Raw genomic sequence first — 22,921 nt, forward strand, 5'->3', positions numbered from 1 at the left:
GAAGGTTCATGCTCCAGATCTGTGGAATGGCAGCATCCCGAGTACTCAGCCCTTGGAGGAAACTACATATCCCAGGGGACAACGCGGCCAGAGATGAATCACCAGAGGAGGAGGACACACATATAATCTCGCTCCCAGGCTGGAACGTCCCTCTTTTCGCCCTGTCTTTCGCTTTGGAGCGCTCCATCCCTGCCGTCTCGCTCTATCAGCAACGTTCCAGCCTGTCGCCTAGAGATTGCAGTAGGCCCCCGGTTCTCCGGGACTCTTTTTCTCTCTTTCTTTTTCTCTGCCTTGTTTGATATAGTAGTTGTAGTTATATTGTATCATATTGTGTCTCGTATTTAGTAAAATAATTTCTTTCCTTAGATTGCTGCCGTTGTTTTTGTTCATTTCTCCCCTTCTAGGGGCAGCAGCCTCTATCACGGATAAATCTAGATAACCCGATTACATTATCTTGGTGGAGAATGCGGGCAATCTGATTCGATTAGATCTGCTGCTTTTTTAGCTTCCACAACAACTCTCTTTTTGCTCTCTAAAAGCTTTGTTACAGGAGTGTTATTTTTTCATAGCTGCTCACTGAGAGCGTGACCTTGAAATTCCAGACGAACTGTCAACAGTCTGAGCTAGCTGCTCACTCTGAGCATTACTATCTTGCTTTTGTAAAGAAAACAAAGAGATTTCTTGCTCTCTCAGAGCACAGCTAGTTAGCTCTGACTTTCACAGGGCCTGCTAGCTACTATCAGCTATGAACCCACTCTTCATTCCAGTCGCTCTGTTTAGGGGATTGAAAGCAATCATGATCCTCTCAACATATTGTCCATACGTGCTTTCTTTTTGCGGAATTCTGTATCTATATAACCTAATAAGAACCGTGATGGAGACACCTGCCTGGTACTTATATGCAGTGTGGTATAATTTAATTGTCGGCACATACATTCCAGATGGAATAGCTAATTTAACAGACACCACGATGTTCAATCCAGTGTACAGGCTGTACTCTCAGATTGTCGTACGCTTTTCAACAGCCGAGGTAATATTAATTCTTGGTCTCATACTCATGTTCATGTTATCAATATCAGTGAATGTATATGTATTCCTATACATTCGTTCTATGCAGAAGTCTCCTCCAAAACCAGAGAATGCTGACTGGCAGGGAATATGGAAAGGTTTAGGAAAGATCTTAGAAGCGTGGGGACCCGCAGTGTCGTGGGATTTCACTATTGAACACCTGAGGGACCCTGAGAAATTAAGTGAGTACTTGGGTCAGAAATCTAAGGAGGTAAACATTATTTGGGGTTTGGCTTACGCATACCGTGCTCTGTATAATACTATTCTGGAGAGAGAGAGTTTCCGATCTGAGATTCAGACCAACAAAGATAATATCCAGGTCGACTCTAATCAGTCACGGGAGGCATCAGTAGCAATATCAGTTGCCCCTGTGGAAGGCAAGAAATGGAGACGGGTGTCCACGCGTCTAGAACGAAGAGAAGGAGGAGCAGAAGAAGAGGAAGCAGAAGAAGGTACCTCGTCTGGATCGGCACCGAGAAAGGCAAAAAGAAAGACTAAGAGGCGTGAAGAAGAGGCTGATGAGGAGGAAATTGTTTATCGTCGACCTCTAAAGCTGACTGAGATCCAAGGCTCAAGAAAGGAGTTCATACGGCGTCAAAACGAAGGTATCCTTGCCTGGTTGCTTCGCTGCTGGGACAACGGGGCCCACAGCCTGTCACTAGATGGTAATGAGGCACGCCAGCTAGGAAACATTTCCGGAGACACAGCTATCGACAGAGAGATTAGCAGATGTTCAGATGAAGATGCCACCCTCTGGGAGCGACTCTTAGCAGCTGTGAAAGTAAGGCACCCCTACAAGGCAGCTTTGAAGCTTAACGTTATTAAATGGGATACAATCCAAAGTGGTATCCAGTACCTGAGGGAAATGGCCATGGTGGAACTGTTGTACAACCCTGCGAATTTAAACGAACGTGATCCTGAGAATGTGAAGACCGATCCTGACATATGGCAGAAACTTACAAGTACAGCACCAGAGAAATACGCGTCATCACTGGCAACAACGTGTAAAGAATATGTGGACCACAACAGAAGGCCCGAAGTTAGTGAACTGATTAGGACACTTCAATACTTCGAACATCAGTTGTCCCCACTGTACACGGCCACTATTTCTGCCATCTCACAAGTAAAAGACCGGCTGGATGAGATGCACGAGAAACTATTTCCATTGACCAATCGTGACAAACCCATACAGGTATCAGCAGTGTCCAATGAAGATCAGAACGATCAAGGAAGTTTACTAAAGGAACTGATCAAACTAATTAAAGGTGATGAACACTACTCCTCACCTGTAAGATCAGAAGTCTCGGCAATTAGACGCACACGCTTCCCAGCTCGAGCAAGGAATAACAGTACAATTCCACCACGTGTTTCCATGTGGCGCTACCTACGTGACTGTGGAGAGGACATGAGGAAGTGGCATAACCAGCCTACTTCTGTACTGCGAGCACGGGTGAGAGAACTACAGAATAGACTAACCACCAGTAGAGCTGCTCCGGTTATCACAGGTAACCAATAGAGGGGCCCTACCCTCAGTCAGGGGAGGGACAGGGATAATAGAATTTATTGGACTGTGTGGATTCGATGGCCTGACACATCGGAACCACAGGAATATAAGGCACTGGTGGATACTGGCGCACAGTGCACTCTAATGCCCTCCAGTCATGAAGGGACAGAACCAATCCATATTTCTGGAGTGACTGGGGGCTCTCAAGAGTTGACTGTGTTAGAAGCCGAAATAAGTCTCACTGGTAAAGACTGGCAGAAACATCCTATTGTGACTGGTCCAGGGGCTCCATGTATACTGGGTATTGATTACCTCAAAAGGGGGCATTTCAAGGATCCTAAGGGCTATCGATGGGCCTTTGGAATAGCTGCTGTAGATACAGACAATATTAAGCAGCTGTCTGTTTTGCCTGGCCTGTCAGAGGACCCGTCTGTTGTGGGGCTGCTACGAGTGAAAGAACAGCAAGTACCAATTGCTATAAAGACAGTACATAGACGGCAGTACCGCACTAACAGGGATTCCTTGCTCCCCATTCATGATTTGATTCGTCAGCTGGAGAATCAGGGAGTGATCAGTAGAACTCATTCCCCTTTTAACAGCCCCATATGGCCAGTGCGTAAAGCCAGTGGAGAATGGAGGCTAACTGTAGACTACCGTGGCCTGAATGAGGTAACACCTCCACTGAGTGCTGCTGTGCCAGACATGTTGGAACTCCAATACGAGCTGGAGTCAAAAGCAGCCAAATGGTATGCCACCATTGACATTGCTAATGCCTTCTTCTCCATTCCTTTGGCTGCAGAATGTAGGCCACAGTTTGCCTTCACCTGGAGGGGTATTCAGTATACTTGGAACCGTTTGCCCCAGGGGTGGAAACACAGTCCAACCATTTGCCATGGACTGGTCCAAACTGTGCTGGAACAAGGTGGTGCTCCCGAACACCTGCAGTATATTGATGACATTATTGTGTGGGGCAATACAGCAGAGGAAGTTTTTACAAAAGGAAAGCAAATAATTCACATTCTTCTACAAGCCGGCTTTGCTATTAAGCGAAGCAAAGTAAAAGGGCCTGCCCAGGAAATTCAGTTCCTAGGTATCAAGTGGCAGGATGGACGTCGTCACATCCCAGCAGATGTGATCGACAAAATCACTGCCATGTCTCCACCAACTAACAAGAAAGAGACACAGTCTTTCCTGGGTGTGGTGGGCTTTTGGAGGATGCACGTTCCAAACTACAGCCTCATTGTAAGCCCCCTTTATCACGTAACGCGGAAAAAGAACAATTTCACATGGGGCCCTGAACAACAGCAGGCTTTTGAGCAGATAAAACAAGAGATAGCCCGTGCCGTGGCCTTGGGGCCAGTACGGACAGGACAGGATGTAAAGAACATCCTCTACACTGCTGCTGGAGAGAAAGGTCCCACTTGGAGTTTGTGGCAAAGAGCCTCAGGAGAGACCCGAGGCCGACCCCTGGGATTTTGGAGTCGAGCGTATAAGGGGTCTGAAGAGTGCTACACTCCAACTGAGAAGGAGATCTTAGCCGCATATGAGGGGGTTCGGGCTGCTTCCGAAGTAGTTGGAACTGAAACACAACTCCTCCTGGCACCTCGACTGCCAGTGCTGAACTGGATGTTCAAAGGGGAGGTTCCTTCCACCCATCATGCTACCGATGTCACCTGGAGCAAGTGGATTACCTTGATTACACATCGAGCAAGAATGGGGAACCTCAATCGTCCAGGAATTTTAGAGGTAATCATGGACTGGCCTGAAGGTAAAAGGTTTGGAACATCACCAGCAGAAGAGGTGTCACGCGCCAAAGAGGCCCCACCATACAATGAACTTCCGGAAAACGAAAAGAATTTTGCCCTGTTCACTGATGGATCGTGCCGCCTTGTTGGGAAACATCGCAGATGGAAGGCTGCTGTGTGGAGCCCTACACGACAAGTTGCAGAGGCCACAGAAGGAAGAGGAGAATCGAGCCAATTCGCAGAGGTAAAGGCTGTCCAGCTGGCCCTAGACATTGCTGAGCGGGAGAGATGGCCAGTGCTTTACCTCTATACTGACTCATGGATGGTGGCCAATGCCTTATGGGGATGGCTGCAGCAATGGGAACGAAACAACTGGCAGCGGAAGGGTAAACCTGTTTGGGCCGCTGAACTATGGAAGGACATCGCTGCCCGAACAAAGAATATGGCCCTAAAGGTGCGTCATGTAGATGCCCACGTGCCCAAGAGTCGAGCAACAGAGGAACAACAAAATAACCACCAAGTAGATCAAGCAGCCAGAATTGAGGTGGCTCAAATTGACTTGGACTGGCAGAATAAGGGCGAACTATTTCTAGCTCGATGGGCCCATGAGACCTCGGGCCATCAAGGAAGAGACGCAACATATAAGTGGGCCAGAGACCGAGGGGTGGACTTAACTATGGACACTATTGCGCAAATTATTCATGATTGTGAAACGTGTGCTATAATCAAACAAGCCAAGAGGATGAAACCTCTCTGGGAGGAAGGGCGATGGCAGAAGTATAAATATGGGGAGGCGTGGCAGGTTGATTATATCACCTTGCCACGATCTCGCAGTGGTAAATGCTATGTGCTTACCATGGTAGAGGCAACCACTGGGTGGCTTGAAACATATCCAGTACCCCATGCCACCGCTCGAAACACCATATTGGGTCTTGAGAAACAAGTCCTGTGGCGGCATGGCACCCCAGAAAGAATTGAATCTGATAATGGGACACATTTCAAAAATTCACTTATAAATACTTGGGCTAAAGAGCACGGCATTGAATGGATTTATCATATTCCCTACCATGCACCAGCCTCTGGTAAAATTGAACGATATAATGGGTTATTAAAAACGATGTTGAAAGCAATGGGTGGTGGAACATTTAAGCACTGGGAGAAGCACCTGGCAGAAGCCACTTGGTTGGTCAATACTAGAGGATCTGTCAATCGCGATGGTCCTAGCCGATCTAGTCCCCTACACACCATAGAAGGAGATAAAGTCCCTGTTGTGCATGTGAAGAGCATGTTGGGAAAAGCTGTTTGGGTCCTTCCAGCCTCTGGAAATGGCAAACCTGTCCGTGGAACTGTTTTTGCCCAGGGACCTGGGTGCACCTGGTGGGTGATGCAGAAGGATGGGGATGTTCAGTGTGTACCACAGGGCAAATTGATGCTGGGGGAGTGCAGTCAGTAATTCCATGTATCTGTGTAACCATGATGTAATAATGTAGAATAAGGGGTGGAATGTCATGGTTTTGTGCTGTCAATATTCTACATCATGACATCATGTGCGGTATGAACTGTTTTGGTGGTATAAGAAAGTGTAACAGAGGGTATGTGGAAGTGTAACAGAGGGTATGTGGAAGTGTAACAGAGGGTATGTGGAAGTGTAACAGAGGGTATGTGGAAGTGTAACAGAGGGTATGTGGAAGTGTAACAAAGGGTATGTGGAAGTGTAACAGAGGGTATGTGGAAGTGTAATAGAGGGTATGTGGAAGTGTAACAGAGGGTATGCGGAAGTGTGGAAGGTTCATGCTCCAGATCTGTGGAATGGCAGCATCCCGAGTACTCAGCCCTTGGAGGAAACTACATATCCCAGGGGACAACGCGGCCAGAGATGAATCACCAGAGGAGGAGGACACACATATAATCTCGCTCCCAGGCTGGAACGTCCCTCTTTTCGCCCTGTCTTTCGCTTTGGAGCGCTCCATCCCTGCCGTCTCGCTCTATCAGCAACGTTCCAGCCTGTCGCCTAGAGATTGCAGTAGGCCCCCGGTTCTCCGGGACTCTTTTTCTCTCTTTCTTTTTCTCTGCCTTGTTTGATATAGTAGTTGTAGTTATATTGTATCATATTGTGTCTCGTATTTAGTAAAATAATTTCTTTCCTTAGATTGCTGCCGTTGTTTTTGTTCATTTCTCCCCTTCTAGGGGCAGCAGCCTCTATCACGGATAAATCTAGATAACCCGATTACAACTCTTTACCAATAGACCAGTATCTGCTTAAAGAACTTGAGGAATAATGTACATCTAAGATTTTAGTGGGTCTGTATATATCATATAAGACTACATATTCTTGAACACAGTGTCAGAGAACCAAAGCTGTTACCTTAACAAACACTGTTCACCACCCCTCTTCTGTCTTCTGCAGGACAGCTAAAACACATGAACCAGTGCAGAACTGACATTGTGGCCAAAAAATCTAAGTAATCAGCATGTATTTTACTTACATTAAAACATACTACCTGTAAACTGAGGCAATTCAGGATCCTTTGTATGTGCAATTCTAATATTCTCCTATATAGCTGAAAATTTACAGCAAAGGAAAGTGAATTGAGGGGAGAACCCATTCTTACTGTCCAGCTTAAATCTACCTGTGCTCTTGGTTAACATGTTATTTTAAAGGTGGTCTTTCCATTGTCCCGGAGGGTCAGAGAGGTTATGAAAAGATGCATATCAAAAATAACAGTTACCAAAAGCAACGATTTGGATTTTGCTAAAGGTTAATAAGTTTTCAGGGAATGTACTGAATCTTTTGACAAGCCAGATAAATGGGCATCATGTCAATTTATGAGTGCATTTCTGGAACAGGGAACGTGCTGACACTATTTCAGTATAAATGTTCTAATTGAAATATTTCACTGTAATCACAGTGACCCTTTTATTGCTATTTATTCATTTATTTATTTATTTACTTTGCATCATTGCAGTTATTTCAGTCATGTGCTTTCTCATATAATGCATGGGTTGCTTTTGCTGAGTCCAGGTTGCCAACTTGCAGGGTTGCTGGTTGTTTTTTATTTAAATTGCTATAAGTAAATGACAGGAAATATGTTGTCACATTCTGCACGGTGATAAAACTGCTTCAGTGAAACTATTCTCATATATGCCAACTGATTACCTGGTCTTGATTTTTAGCCAGGAACTAACTGGTCATTACTTAGATGCTAAAATATATCTGAGTGAGAAACAAGCTCTGCAAATGTGATGTGATTTAACTTATGTCCTGTGTTTATTCCTACCAAAGCAATGCCAATCTCTTGGTCAGGCAGAGCCCTGACTGTGCCATTTTAATTTCTGGACACCTCTGCTTTCTAGATTAAAAACATGAAAATGTGAAAATAACTATTAGATTTTAATTACACCGGCATTAAATTGGATAATGGTAGCAAGCACTGGGGCTTAGTTCTTAGTGACCAGATTAAATTTAATGGCAGCCATTAACTAAAACAGATTTTTTGGCAGTCAGGCATGAAGGAGATATTTTGTGTGTGTGTGTTTGGTTTGTTGTGTTGTTGTTGTTTTTTCCCAGCATCTTCCTTTTCTAGTTTTTAGACACTCAATGTTGTGATCCCTTGAATGATGAAATTCTTAATTGTTGTTCTGTGAGCGAAATGCTTCAAAGCACCTAAATCGTGGAGGGTCATAACTGCCATCCAAAATCAAATAGATTAGAAGTGATTCAGCATGAAAAAAGCCTGCCTGAGGTCAGGCAGTGTGGATACCACCCTACACTATAAATCAGGGATTTCCCAGAAAATATTCAAGGCATTCAGAATATTCGTATCAGCTAATTCAGATCGCCTGTCGGGTTCTTTGATTTGCCATCTGGAAGAGCCTCTTTCCTTGTATTTCTTGGGCCTCACCGAGTATCCCCAAGAAAAACTGCTTTCCTGAAGGACTTCTAAACATAGGTTTATACAGATATTCTTCCCTCTCCTACTATTGAGAGCTGTACCTATTCGTTCTCTCCCTTTTGAGATTTTGAAAGATGGGCTTCTAGTTCTCTGACTTGTCTAACACTTCTATAACTAAACTTCTAACACTGCTATAGTTGGATGATTGTAGCAGCCTGAACAGCACTCACCAATCGCAGAATATGTCTCTTCAAGCTTTTTGTTCGTTGTAAGTTTAAATGTGTGTTCAAATAATTCAGGTTCCCGGTAATGTGCTGGAGATCATCTATTTCACAGTATTATTTAATACTTGATAACTCTTCTAAACCATTTACCCACGCACTGGATCTTTTATTTTAGTGACCTAGATATGTGTGTAAAACCAAATTTTCTATGGATTGCCCACTTGTCTACAGAAGATAATAATTTGAAATCTGAAAAGCAGGAGAGCACAATTTAGGAAGACTGATTGGTATAATTGAGTAAATGAGTTTCATTTGCAACATCAGTAGTTTCTGATCACAGGTTTATGGTATACAAAAGCAAAAGATACAAAATAGCTGTCAGTTTATATTGTGTGTATTACAAGCTTACTGTTTCAGCCTGATCACTGTGCAGGATACACCTCCATCCCTTTTACATGTGTTTTTTTGACATTTTAAATCACACGTTCCTTGCTTAATTTTTTAGAAACAGAATAACAGAGTGGGAAGTACTCGCCATGTGAATGAATATGCCAGTTATCATGCATGTTACAAATAGTGTGATTGCTTCTGTTGTGGTGTCTTAGACTGGAAGGTGAACTATCTCATTAAGATAAAAGTTGAAGTATCTTTCCGTGTTTTAGTCTCCGTGTGCTGGTGGCAAATGTATGTCTGAATGAAACATTAAACAAGGCTTTTGACACACTGAAGTGTTTTCAAAAGTTGCATCACTAATTATTAACTGCAAGAGAATTAAGTTTGTTTTTCAGTGGAACACTGGCTTGTTAGGAGTCAAAGAGACACTCGTTTGACAGTATGATTATTTGCAACTTGGAAAATAAGAGCATTCTTTCTCAGAGGGTAGTCAAAGGTGTGCTAGTAAGGACAGTTACTGTATGGAACAGAAGTATCCATAACACCCAAATGTATTTGCCATGCAACAGTCACACATAAAAGTGCCTATTCAAAATAGCCAGAATTGATGCAATATGAGCTAGTTGTGTATGCATCTATATTAATTTGCAACAGGGTAAATCAAATGAAAATAGCTATTTGCTAACCAACTTACTGGCCATTAGGGGGCCCGATAAGATGAAAATGAGCTTCTGTAATTGCTACGTTTTAAGCACTTAGTGGAAATTAAATAATGCAGAGATGTTTTGCATGTTGAAAAACAACTGCCCTTAGCAAAGAAGCTCTCTCACTACTCCTTCCATGCAGCTATGTTTGCTAGCAGCCATACAGCTGGAGAAAGCTTTGAAGAAGGGAACTTGGGGGTCTTGATGGACGGCATGTTGAATACAAAACCTTCCTGTACAAAACCTTGTCCCTGTAACTAAGAAGTCAGGAAAAGGTGCCAGGAGACCTGCGTGGATGAGTAAGGAACTCATGTGCAAGCTCCGCAGAAAGAAGAAAGTACACGATATGTGGAAAAAGGGTCTGGCCACTTGGGAACAATATAAGAATGTAGTCAGGGACTGCCGAGATGCGACCAGGAAGGCTAAAGCCCACCTGGAGCTGAATCTAGCTAAGGAGATAAAGGATAATAAAAAAGGGTTTTTTAAGTACGTTAACAGCAAAAGGAAGGCTAGGGAGAATGTGGGCCCCATACTAAGTGAGGGGGGTGTTCTGGTAACGGGGGATGCTGAGAAGGCGGAAATACTGAACGCCTTCTTTGCCTCTGTCTTTAGTGAAAGGGCTCTCCCCCAGGAATCCCAGTCCCCGGTGGTTGATGAGAGAATCTGGGGAATGGGAGATTTCCCTTTAGTCAGGGAAGAGGTGGTCCGTGAGTGCTTAGGAAACATTAATGTCCATAAATCCATGGGACCTGATGGGGTGCACCCGCGGGTGCTGAGAGAGCTGGCGGAGGTTATTGCTAAGCCGCTCTCTGTAATTTTTCAAAGGTCTTGGAGAACTGGGGAGGTGCCTGAAGACTGGAGGATGGCCAATGTCACCCCAGTCTTCAAAAAGGGCAAGAAGGATGACCCGGGTAATTATAGGCCAGTCAGCCTCACCTCTGTCCCAGGGAAGGTGATGGAACAGCTTGTGCTGGATGCCATCTCCAGACAACTGGGAGAAAAGGAGGTTATCAGGAGTACTCAGCATGGGTTCACCAAGGGGAGGTCGTGCTCGACCAACCTGGTGGCCTTTTATGAAGATGTCACTAGCTGGGTGGACGGGGGGAGAGCGGTAGATGTAGTCTACCTTGATTTCAGTAAGGCTTTTGATACGGTCCCCCATGACATCCTTATAACAAAGCTGAGGAAGTATGGGATAGATGAGTGGACGGTGAAGTGGATCGAGAATTGGCTGACTGGCAGAGTGCAGAGGGTTGTCGTTGGCGGTGCGGTGTCTGGCTGGAGGCCTGTGACTAGTGGTGTCCCCCAGGGGTCTGTGCTGGGTCCAGTCTTGTTCAACATCTTCATCAACGACCTTGATGAGGGGATAGTGGCCACCCTCAGCAAGTTTGCTGATGACACGAAGCTGGGAGGATTGGCTGACACGCCTGAAGGCTGTGCGGCCATTCAGAGAGACCTGGACAGGCTGGAGAGCTGGGCAGTAAGAAACCGGATGAGGTTTAACATAAGCAAGTGTAGAGTCTTGCATCTCGGTAGAAATAATTGCATACACCAGTACAGGTTGGGGGAAGACCTGCTGGAAAGGAGCTCTGCTGAGAGGGACCTGGGCGTCCTGGTGGACGACAGGTTGGCCATGAGCCAGCAGTGTGCCCTTGTAGCCAAAAAGGCCAATGGCATTCTGGGGTGCATTAAAAAGAGCGTAGCCAGCAGGTCAAGGGAGGTGATCCTCCCCCTCTTCTCTGCCCTGGTGAGGCCTCATCTGGAATACTGTGTCCAGTTCTGGGCTCCCCAGTACAAAAAAGACAGGGATCTCTTGGAAAGAGTCCAGCGGAGGGCCACAAAGATGGTGAAGGGCCTGGAGCATCTCCCCTACGAGGAGAGACTTAGGGAACTGGGTCTGTTTAGCCTTGAGAAAAGAAGGCTGAGAGGGGACTTGATCCAGGTTTATAAATACCTGGGGTGTGGGAGCTATAGTGGCGAGGCTGGTCTCTTTTCAGTAGTGCGTGGGGACAGGACTAGGGGCAACGGGCTGAAACTCCAGCATAGGAAGTTCCGCACGAATGTGCGCAAGAACTTCTTTACGGTGAGGGTGACGGAGCACTGGAACAGGCTGCCCAGGGAGGTGGTGGAGTCTCCTTCTCTGGAGATATTCAAGACACGCCTGGACGCCTACCTGTGCGACGTGGTGTAGGCAGCCTGCTTTGGCAGGGGGGTTGGACTCGATGATCTCTAGAGGTCCCTTCCAACCCCTATAATTCTGTGATTCTGTGATTCTGTGATTCCTTGGAGACAGCTCAGCACCATCTGGACCTGCTCTTGGGCAAGCAGTTCTGTGTGGCCCTGCTTGAGTAGAGGCTTGGATGAGGTGGTCTACAGAGGTCCTTGCCAACCTCAGCCATTCTGTGGCTCTGTGATCTCAGTGCTAGTCAGTTGTACAATACAGCCCTGGTTGTACGAAGGGAAATGAAAAGTACAAATGTGTGCATTTAAGTATACAAATCCACTGATCTTTCACATGGCATTTTAGTCAAGAGTTGTATGTTATTCTTACATCCATATAATTATATCTAAAATAAGAAAAATAGCATGCTCATTTAATGTTTTGGAAACAAAGCTGTCATGATGGAAGTGTGGTATATGGTGAAACTGTGCAAGACCTCTTTCAGGGAAGCATTTAAAAGGCTGTGAAGTACTACTAGGTTTTAGTCTTGGAACTGAAAATAACAATAGAAGATGAAGAAATTAGTAACTAGACTTGTTCATCCGGTTAATCATTTATCTGTGCACTGCCAGCAAGCCAGTCTCTTCCAAATTGGCTCTTCTTCATAGATAAGGGTCTTTCCTTGCACGCACAGGTCATAGTTTTAAAATTAGTTGTTCCTGGAAAGGAAATCTGAAGTTCAGACAATGGTGGCAGAAAATCCAAGTGCTTGCAGATGTATTTTATCTTTTAAATAATATTATATTAAAGGCAAAGGGGAAAAAAGTGTTTTCTTCCTTCCTTTTTTTTTTTTTTAAATTTTTTTTTTTTTTTTAATACTGACTATGAATAAATTAGCAGAGAGTTATGTTGACCCTTCAGCAGCTGTCCCCCTGTGGTCTATGCAACTCTTTAGTATTACAAGGATCAGTACTTTTTGAAATCTCTGGACTGGTCAAGGCACATTTGGAGATTTGTTACTGTTCCCCTTGTAATTGGAAACTGTATTTATAAGTCAAAAATATTTGAGTTGTGTGATGTGATCTGTGATCTTTCCTGTAAAACAGTTACCTCCTTCCAGTGCATTACCTTTATTGGCAGTCTAAAGGCTTTTCTAATGGGTAGCTTAGTAGAGCTTCTTTTTCTAGGTCAGTCTCAGTGTTGGTAACATGAAAACACAAACGATGGTATCACACTGTTGTCTGCACAAAGTAGAAGGAAGCAGTAAAGAGGAATTCAGCCACTCCAGTGTCTTTCACAACTGCTCCCAGAAAGGTGACACGTTTGGTTCAGAGCCAGGTGTGGAGAACTACAGGGCTTGAAGTCTATGGATATCTTTGTTTGCTCTGTAATTAATATAAGCTTTGTTCCTCATAAATTGCTCAAGAATGGATATAAGTAAAGTATAGACCATTTATCATGCATCCTTTACAGAAGTAGTCTTCTGTCTTCCTTGGAAGCATTCACCATTCCTATTGCCACTTTGTATAACCAACTTCTAGTTATTTTCTCATGCCTAATAAGTACTGACCTTTTCAACTGTTATGTTTCGAAGGATTGAGCTAATGGTATCACCTCTAAGACTCTTCATGGAAGTCTCTCATGCCCATCTTGCTACTTCAGATTTTTCCAGTATGGGAGCAGTGTGAGGACTCCTTGGATTTTCATGGTTTTTTTGCATGTCTGATACAGTGTTGGTATTAAGACCTGAAATAAGAAAAGTGGCCTAAACTTCTGGAAACTGTATAGTTCATTCAGAGAGTCTCTCTAAACTGAGGTGTATCATGTGACGTTTGGTTGAGCTTATCAGAACTGAAACTCCTTTTGTGCTTTCAGTTTCTCCTGTGGCAGCTGCTTTCGACCTTGTATTTAGCAGTCTTCCTTCTTGAATTTAGACATCACTGTTGAAAGTGTGAACCCCTCAAGAGAGCAGTGATTTAGAGAACCTACCTGTCTTATCACCTAAGAATATGTCAGTTAAACCTTTTTTCATGTACTGCCTATCACAGTTAGGGTAAGTGTTATGATTGAAGTTCACATTAGGAATATAATATAATAACTCAGGGCACTTGTCATTTGTGCCAAGTCTGATTTTTTTTGTTGATTGATTTTGGCTAAGTATGTAGATCAAAACTGAGGCATGTGGCCCTTGCTTGAGATCGTTACCACATCCAGAACTGAAGACAGAAGCTGAGGGGTTTGAGATGTCATGTACTTTCTGCAGTGACCGCTGCAACTATTACTGGTAATCTCTCTGAGCATGCTGTACTAACCCTAGTGAAGGAGAATGATGTACAATTGAATTGGTAGAGCCATCTTAGAGTAGAAGAGGGACATATTAGGAAAACACAACAACAAAAAAGCAGCCAGCCCATGCCTGCAGAGGTGCCCAGTGGTCTTCTTCCACAAAGGGAGCAAGACCTTAGTAACTAAGCTCACTAAACATTTCCCTGATCCTTAAGCATGACCTCTCTCTCTAGGTTGTATTTAAGCTAATTGTTTTTATCTCCTGGCAAATGGATGCCGTCAAATGCCATGCACAATAGCTTGACAATAAACAGCATTAATAATGCCACTTGAGCTCTGTTTTGTTCTCTGGGCTTTAAGATGCTATCAGTTGGAGGAATTGGAGGGGATGCTGCAGTACCTGGTGAGGGAGAATGTGGAGCTGGTGACCCACATTCTTCCTCCAAGTGTACTGCCCTTTACAGTTACTCGTTTCTGTCTGCTCTGGGCTGACAGATTAATAACCATGACAGATCTAACATAACCATTGACAGTTTTGTTTTATGACTATCTCCAAAACGATTGTGTTTTTTTTACCTAGGCTGTGATGTTTCCACACCATCAGTCTGTCTGAAGCTAATGAAGTACTTTATGGCCGCTTGTAGAACAGATTCCATTGTTCAATTTTATGTGCTCTTTCTAATTAATTTGCAAGATGATAGCAACAGCTGATAGTTTTTTTTCATTGTTGATCCCACTATTATTTTCTTTGTGGAGTCACAAGTATAGATAATCCAATATTTGTGTTATCTCGGTGTTTCTCCTATTGGGAAAAAAAAAACAAACCCAACCTGTTAATAAGCAAATTCAGAAATCCTGTTGCAGCAGTATGGAAGTGTGGAATAGGAATATAATACACGGCATTATGGTTTTATAGTAAACTATATAGAGAGCAACAGATGTATAAAAAAAAAAGCCTGAGTGATGTATTACCATTATAGTGTGAGAGGAGAAAAAATTAACCTGCTCTTGCATGAATAAATTTCACTGGTCTCATGAATAGCTTCACAGAATTTAAAATAATCCTTCTGTATAATGAATTTGCAAGCTAATTGCTCTTGGATTGCCACTGTGTGATATAACTCTGTCAGTCTGGAAGTGTTGAAAATTTTGCCAAAGTTGTGAAGTGGATCCAGCTGAAACCAGAACTGAACGGGTTTCCTAATCAATATATCTGCAGATTGTTGCAGTGTATTATTCCAGGCAATATCTGTGATAACTGCTGTGTTTTATCCTTTCTTTTTTTTTTTTTTTTTTTTTTTTTAAACAATAGAGTTAGAAGTGGCAGATGGTAGTTAATGATTAACATTCCTAGTAAACAAACTTTTGCATGGATATATTTAAAGCGGTTGTGTGTATATAAATAGACAGGGAGCATGAGCTATGCAAGTATAATTGAATTACATTAGCATAACTTAAGTAGGTTTGGTAAATACCAAACACCTTAATTAACTTACACAGTATTAGGAGGTTAATGATATACTCCTGCTACAAACGATTCTTCAAAGTGTTTGGCAACATGGCAGTTCAGAGCCAAGCTAATTCATGGTACCCCACCCTTTGTAGCTGATGTACAGCAGCTTAGTTAAATCTTGTACTTCAAGCCTGGCCTCTGCTGTGATTTCTCAATGTGTAAGCGACACATGGGAAGGCCTAGAAAGCTCCCTCTGGAGTGAGGTTTGTGGTCTCGTGTACTCAACATGACACTCAAGGACAATTTCTGTCTGTCTTCAGCTGCAGTTTTTGCAATCCTTCCTCTTTCTAACTTCTTATTTATATATATATATATTTGCTGATGCAGTTTCTGCAAAAAAATATGCAAATTGCATCCTATAGTCAGTTGAAGAAGTCTAATTGAATCTCATTGTTGGAACTGTCAAATCAGTGTCCAACCTGAGCTGTGGATCTTTTTAGTTAAGCATATATTGTTCACTGATACTTACTCTAAAATCTGAATAGTGGGGTTAGAAGCCTGATTGAAAGCCAGTAGTGGAAGCCAGAGTCTTAATCATGCTGAGTAAAGTAAACAAAGAATGTTGCTACCAGTTTAGTTAATTACTTTAAAAATACTGGTGAGTCAGGAAACAATATGCAAATTGGAGTGAAATTAATTCCTGTTGTATTTGACTGATTTGGAAAAAGCGCAGAGGATCTACAAGTGGTTGAAATTTATATTCTTCTCTCACATAGAAAACTGTTCTCTAAATGAGCTAGCATCTCTCTTGGGAAAGAAATGTGAATTTTGCTGACAAACTGAGGACTCTCAAAAGAAAAATGCGTGCTGACAGCTTGACCCAGTGGCCAACTGACTGATTTATTTCTCTTTTTATTTCTATTTTAGATGCTGAAGAATACCAGCCTCCAATATGGAAATCGTACTGTAAGTACACCAGTAAAAGGAATAATAGTACCTTACCAATATGTCACTGTTATGTCTTTTTCCTTTCTTTCTTTGGCAGGGGGGGGAAACCATACATGTCCAATATGACTGTAGAAATTACTAAATGGGACAATAAATGAGACAACAGTGAAATCTGAATCTTTCTGGGTCCCTCCCTATAGCGCAAATACAGCAGGATTTTGAGTGACAGATTCTCTGGTTTGCCTCGCTGATGTGTAAATCTGTGTTTTGTGGCTTTTCTTTTGGGGGCTCCAAAGGTAGAGGTTAATGCTTCATGCATTTACTAAGCAGAAGATTTGAGTGTACTTGTCTTTCTATATGAGTTGTCGATTCACTTTAAGATAATAATATTTTTGATCCTGAACAATATAAGATGCTTTTTGAAGTGGTTTAGAAAGTAGTGACCCTATGATCAGTTCTGAGAACCTTCCTGTTTGCTACTGGAGTAGTCATCTACATAGAGTGCAATTCAGAAATGAATATTTTATGCCCTTTTTTGCTTTGTATGTTTTAATAAATCAGTACAGATCTAAGACAGAATATTACCTTTTAAATCCTTGTTAAAGATGGATTTTAGATTTGATCTTATTTTGGACACTTACAGAAACTTAAGTGGAAATGTAGCTTTGGGTGTGTTTTTTTTCCCCACTGATTTCAGATGCATAGCTATCCTAAATGAAAGCTGACCCTCTTATTTTGGCAACTTCAAACAGTGCAGCACCATTACGGAAATGGAAGAATAAAAAGGAACACAGTAGTTACATGCCTATACATGTACAATTCTAAATACTTGTTGGCTGGCTTTCGTGCACATTGCAGTATACTTCAAGGCACCGCCTACATGAGAATGACATTTTACCTCATAGTAGACTGGGATTCTTTCATCCGCAATTTGAGTATACCATTAAATTACAATGATTGATTGCTCCTCAGAAAACTGTTTTCCAGAGACTTTTGTTTTTGTTGTTCCAGTATATTAAATATATGAGAAAAACTTCCTTAAAAGTCAACAGAAATGTATTTATTTTAGTTGGACCTGCCTGGTGTACTTTGAAGAGTATTTGGAGAAAAGTAGATGCTTGAGTATGTTCTTTTAGTATAAAAACCAAGCTTACATAAAGTCAGTGGAAAAACTGTCATTGACTCTGATGAGATCAGGATGTAAAATGACACTAAGGGAGCTTTCTATAGAGGAAAACTGGCAAAAACTAACAGGGAATAAGCACATGCCTTTATATACCTTATCTTAGTCATCTCACCTGTGCAGCAGGCAGGTCAGCGCATGCAGTGAAAAAGTTTGGTTACATTTGCCTGAGAGTTTACAGATAATACTTTAAAACATACACAAACAACAACAAAAGCACAACAGGATGAACTAACAGAATATGAGTGTATAATTTCCTATCTGGATGTAAGTAGGGTGCCAATATTGTGGCAATGACAAAGTCAGCATCTCAACACCATGCATGAATGACTTAGGAAAAGGTTGCCCAGCTCCAAAATTCACATAGTAGTTTAAGCCTACAGAGATGTATTGCTGATACTACTTAGACACAGACTAATGTTTTTCATTGCAATATTGGATAAAATGCACTTCTTTGCTCCTCTAGAAAAATCATCTGTTCAATTAATTGTAGAAATGATGACCAACGATAGCATTATTCTGTGATGCAGACTCCTCCTGTCTCATCAAGTTTAGATGAGTACATGCATTTTACTCTTAGCAGTCAATGCTTTCTGCCTATTTAACGATTGTTTTATGTGTATTTTGGCTAGTGACTTTTTTTCCATGTTTGCTAATATACTATTAAAATACTTTGCGTATACTTTAGACTTCTTTTAAAACAGCTGCATAGATGCGCTATGTGGTCTTTCATTGACGTAATTATCAGTGCTTCAGCTCTTCCAGCTTTGAATCAAAGGCAGATTTTCCAGTTTGTGCAGGCAAAGTATTCAGTTAAACAGTATCCATGGGCAAAGTCCAGTCAAAGCAGAACAGCTTTCAATATCCAAGTGTTTCATTTGGTATAATTCGCTTGTTTCAGCTGGATTTGGAAAAGATGCACAGTTCTAATTCAGAAGATATTCACTTGTTTATGAATAACTGTTAGAAGGAATGTAGTTTTCACAGATCTGTGCTCTGTTGTAAAGTAGTATGGCAAGGTGCAGAGCCACAAAACTAAGGAATTCTATAAGGCATTGTCAGGCAGAAGGCAGTGCATTTCTTCACTACTTTATAAAAACAATTATTGGATTTTTTCCTCTCCATTGGAGCGTCACTGAGCAGTAGTCATAGATGAGTTAAAATAGAAAGCTCAAGTTGCTGGCACACTGCAGATTGAAAAAGGTATGAAGATGTTGGTGATGATAGTCCGCCTTCTCTGGCAGAAGAGGTTGACTTCTGCATGTCACCTCTATGTTGCTTACACAGAGCAGATCTTATAATTAGATGTTCTTGTCTAAAATACTTAGGTCGCTCCAAAAGTAATGCTTACTGTTTATTTCCGTGGAAACTACAACAGATACAAAGAACATGAAGAGTTTAATATAGTAAACTCACGGCTAAGAAACTGTTTTGATATAGCCAATGCTATCAGCTATACATTTTCACCGGTGATGAATAAAAAGGGCTTGCATGCCCTGCTTCTGAAAATCTGCACCAGCAGAAGTGACCCACTATTTCACACCTGCTATGATAGTGGCATTGCTAAGAAAATGTTACCCACACAGTCCATCATTCCTTGGCCTGAACAGAAGGAAACTGGAAGTAGCCAAATCCAGATATTCAGGTGGTGTGCTGCTTCACAGTCTGCAAATTGATATAAGGGCTGGTGTTATCATGTTTCAAGTGAAAGGCTGTCTTCTATGGTTTGAGCCTTCAGCTGAATCAGAGTCACAGTGTGGTGTTAAGAGCTTATGGTTTGTCTGGGTCCCAGGAAATCCAGAAGGATCCCCCTTTCCTATTGCACATCATGTTACCTGCTGAGGGCTGTGACTTGAACTTTTTTTCAATGGGGAATTCACACATTGCTACTCCATGGACTGCTGTTCTGACCCTGGCTCATAGCAGTGGCACCACATCTCTTCAACAGTAATAATGTGATCCAAGAAACTGCCACCTTCAGCCTCACTGTAGTTCAGTAGGTCCTAACAAACCTGCATACAGTGTTCTTTCCACTCTTGTGTCAGCGTTTGTGGGAGCCACCTGGTGCAAACTGCAGTATTCCAACCAACATTTCCAATGCAATGAAGCAGCTATTGAGCTACATGCATAGATCCCTGCTGATTTGTGTGAATGGGCTGGTTGTGATAGTTTTCATTTCATGCTATGACAGCTGTGCATGGTTATCTAGAACATGGTTTGTTTTTCATGTTGCTGTTGTCACTGCTGAAACGCACCATCTCACTGTGCTTGCTTCCACTGTTTGGTCTCCATTAGCATTCAGAAAGTGTCAGTGAATGTCAGTGGGCGCCATTTTTTCTTCATGGAGGAATTCAGTGTCACATTTTTGCTTCATATGCACTTTCATGTCAGCCACCATTTTGTCAGACTGCCCCTCTGCTGCCGTCTGTCATGTGGCAACAACATATAATGGAACACTATCAGGAATTTTTAACCTCTGCTGCCATGCCACCAGCATCAGCCTCTGACACTGTGGCTGGCATAATAAAACAGGAAGCATTAATTTTATCAGCCAGTGTTAGAATAGAGAATTTACCTTATTTATTCTGAGAGACGAGTCTCAGCTTCTCTCTGGAACAGAAGAGCTGTATGTATTCTAACAAGTTAATTTATATCTCAAAGAATTTTTCCCTTAGATATTCTATAATCAATTAAAGTTTTGCTACCTTTGTGCACTCCCAGGTGATTATGATACTGTGAATGTTGGCAAGCTATTTGAATTATTAAGCTGATAAAAATTGTCCAAGGGACATTTAAAAGATTCTTTTTTTTTCTTTTCCTATTGCACTGCTGCATTTTGGTTCAATGTATTGTCCTAGTAGTGCTATGCATTTCACTTGCATCTGATGCTGGACCAGAAAGTTACTTCCAGTCTGATGCTGTTCTCTAAGCAGTAATAATACACTGTTCTTTTTTGGGTGCTGTTGACTTCTTGTGAGGTTAATTTTCTCTGGGCTAGAATAACAATGCATCAAGCGTAATCCTTTTTATAAGCAAAGTGAGTTTGTCTCTAACCTGCCTGACAGTTCTAAATGCTGAGATAGACTGGGTCAGATGTCAATCACTGCTTACCACTGTATTAAATAAGTATGTTTTTATATTATTTCAGTCAACCATATCCTTATGAATTGGATTCTCTTTTAAGATTTTCAGCAGTGATGAGGGAGAAATGAGGCAGAAAATCAAGGCTAGGATGTCACCGGGGGAAGTGAATAGAGGAGGGTCAAAATCTTTCTGAACTTCTGACCATCCACTGGACTCTGCTGAGGTCTCAGCAGTGTGTCAGTCTAAGCGGTGAGTGCCCAGCAAATATAATGAAATCAGGCAGAGCTGTGGGATGTTCTGTGTTTCTGAAATGAGGTCACTTAATGAGGTGTCTGCTCATTGGAACTTAGCTTTAGGGCACGTTTTTATCGAGTCACCTTAGCCATCATATTTCACTTGTATTCATATCTCATCTGCAGATTTTCACATAGCAATCATTTGAAGTAGTAACAGGAGAGAACCTTCCTGGAGAAGAGCACAGCTTTCTAGACCACTGTATTTGCTTTCCTCTGTAATGCCCCATTCTGTGGAATATTGTCTTTCCTAGCTCTTCACTTACCTGCCCTTTTGTTGTTTTCGTCTCCTCCACCCTTGTCTTGCTGAGCATCATTTCTGAGTATTCGTGCCTGTTCTTGTTGTTTCTCTCTCCTTGAACTGCTTGGTATCTCTCACCATCATGCCAGTGATGGGTCTCAGTCCTTTCTTTCTGTTCCCAGTTTGTCTTCTTTCCTTCATTCTAATGGTTCTGCATCTCTCTCCAGTAGTTCTACTGGGCTGTCTCTTTGTCAGTTTGCCTTTCTGCTTAAAGTTAATATAACCAAATCTGAATTCATTCATTCATTCGCAGTGTTTTCTGTGATTATGAACAGTCACAGATTCTGCTGTGCTTGTTACCTGGGGGCCCTTTTCTCATCCTGCACACTTAAGATAGCATGTAGATTATTATTGTTCATTTGTATAGTAGCAATCTTAGTTTATTTTCCTCTGTTGTATTTCTAAATTAGATATCTTTCTCAGTTCAGATTATTGTGCAGATTAATTACTTGAGAATGATGGCAGTCTTCTTCAGGCTGTGCGAAACACAGTTGTTAGGATGGTTTGTCCTTCTCATACCCATCATGAATCCCTGAACTGATTGATTAGACTGCATTCTATCAATATCTGCTTTTCTGTGTTTGCTTTCAAATTTTTTTTGTATAACCACCCTCTCTTGTTAGACATTCACAGAATCAGAACTGTAGGGACTGGAAGGGACTTTTGGAGATCATGTAGTCCAACTCCTTACTAAAGCAGGTTCCCTAAATAAGTTATGAAGGAAAGTGTTCAACCAGGTTTTTAGTATCTCCAGAGAAGGACCATTTCACTGCCTCTCTGGGCAGTGTTCCATAACCCTCAAAATAGAGAAGTATTATTTGGTATTATTTTTGTGGAACTTCACAGTTCACCTCACTGTCCACCCATCTATCCCACACTTCTAAGCTTGCCTACAGGGATGTTATGGGAGACAAAGCCAAAAGCCTTGCTGAAGTCAAGGTAGAAAACACATACTGCTCTCCCCTCATCTACCCACTCAGTTATAACATCCTAGAAGGTTACTATATTGGTCAGGCATGATTTCCCCTTGGTGAATCTATGCTGGAGACTGCTAACATTCTTTTCTTACTTTTGTGCTGAAAGAACATCTGGAATAAACTGTTTCATTCCTCCCTTTGTTTTGTGAAATGCTGATGCTTCTCCAGTGATAGCAATATCATCTCTGGACAATCTAAACTAATGCCTGATTTAGTGGTTGGCAACCTTGCGTGCAGCAGGAGCATTGGAACTAGGTGAGGTCCCTTTCAGCCCAAACCATTCTAGGATTCTGTGATCAGCCTTGGCAATCCTTTCAGACATTTCAAAGAGCTCTTTACTCTTCTCATTTATTCTGAGTGCAGCATGTAATAAGTTAGGCTTCATATGTATTCTTCAGACCTATTTTTCCAGCACCACAGCTATCAAGGTTATTTTAGAAACAGCTTCATCAGCTTAATTTGCTCTGTCAGTTAATATTTAACAGTTTTGATTACTGAAAAATGGGATTTTTATAAAGTATAATTTTTCAATTAAAATTTAAATGAATAAATGGGGAAATACATCTTTCATTTAAAATAGCGAGGAAGCAGTCTTGTACTTGCAATATTTTGAATCCATAGAGTACATTTTCCCTACTGGATAAGTATGGGGAAATAAAATAAATGCTTCTTTACTATGTTTAGTATTAAGCATTGTGGTGGTA

The 22,921-nt window shown here is 42.0% G+C and overlaps 1 protein-coding gene across 1 annotated transcript in view; it reads left to right on the forward strand.

The window, feature by feature from the left end:
- Positions 1-22,921, forward strand: part of CHN2 (chimerin 2) — a 164,998-nt gene that overhangs the window by 54,260 nt on the left and 87,817 nt on the right. The window contains exon 2 of the mRNA XM_072328614.1: positions 16,359-16,397. Coding sequence (XP_072184715.1) covers positions 16,359-16,397 — 39 coding nt within the window. The remainder of the gene's footprint in view (positions 1-16,358; positions 16,398-22,921) is intronic.

The sequence above is a fragment of the Excalfactoria chinensis genome, chromosome 2 (genome assembly GCF_039878825.1).
Source record: "Excalfactoria chinensis isolate bCotChi1 chromosome 2, bCotChi1.hap2, whole genome shotgun sequence".
NCBI classification, from domain to species: Eukaryota; Metazoa; Chordata; class Aves; order Galliformes; family Phasianidae; genus Excalfactoria; species Excalfactoria chinensis.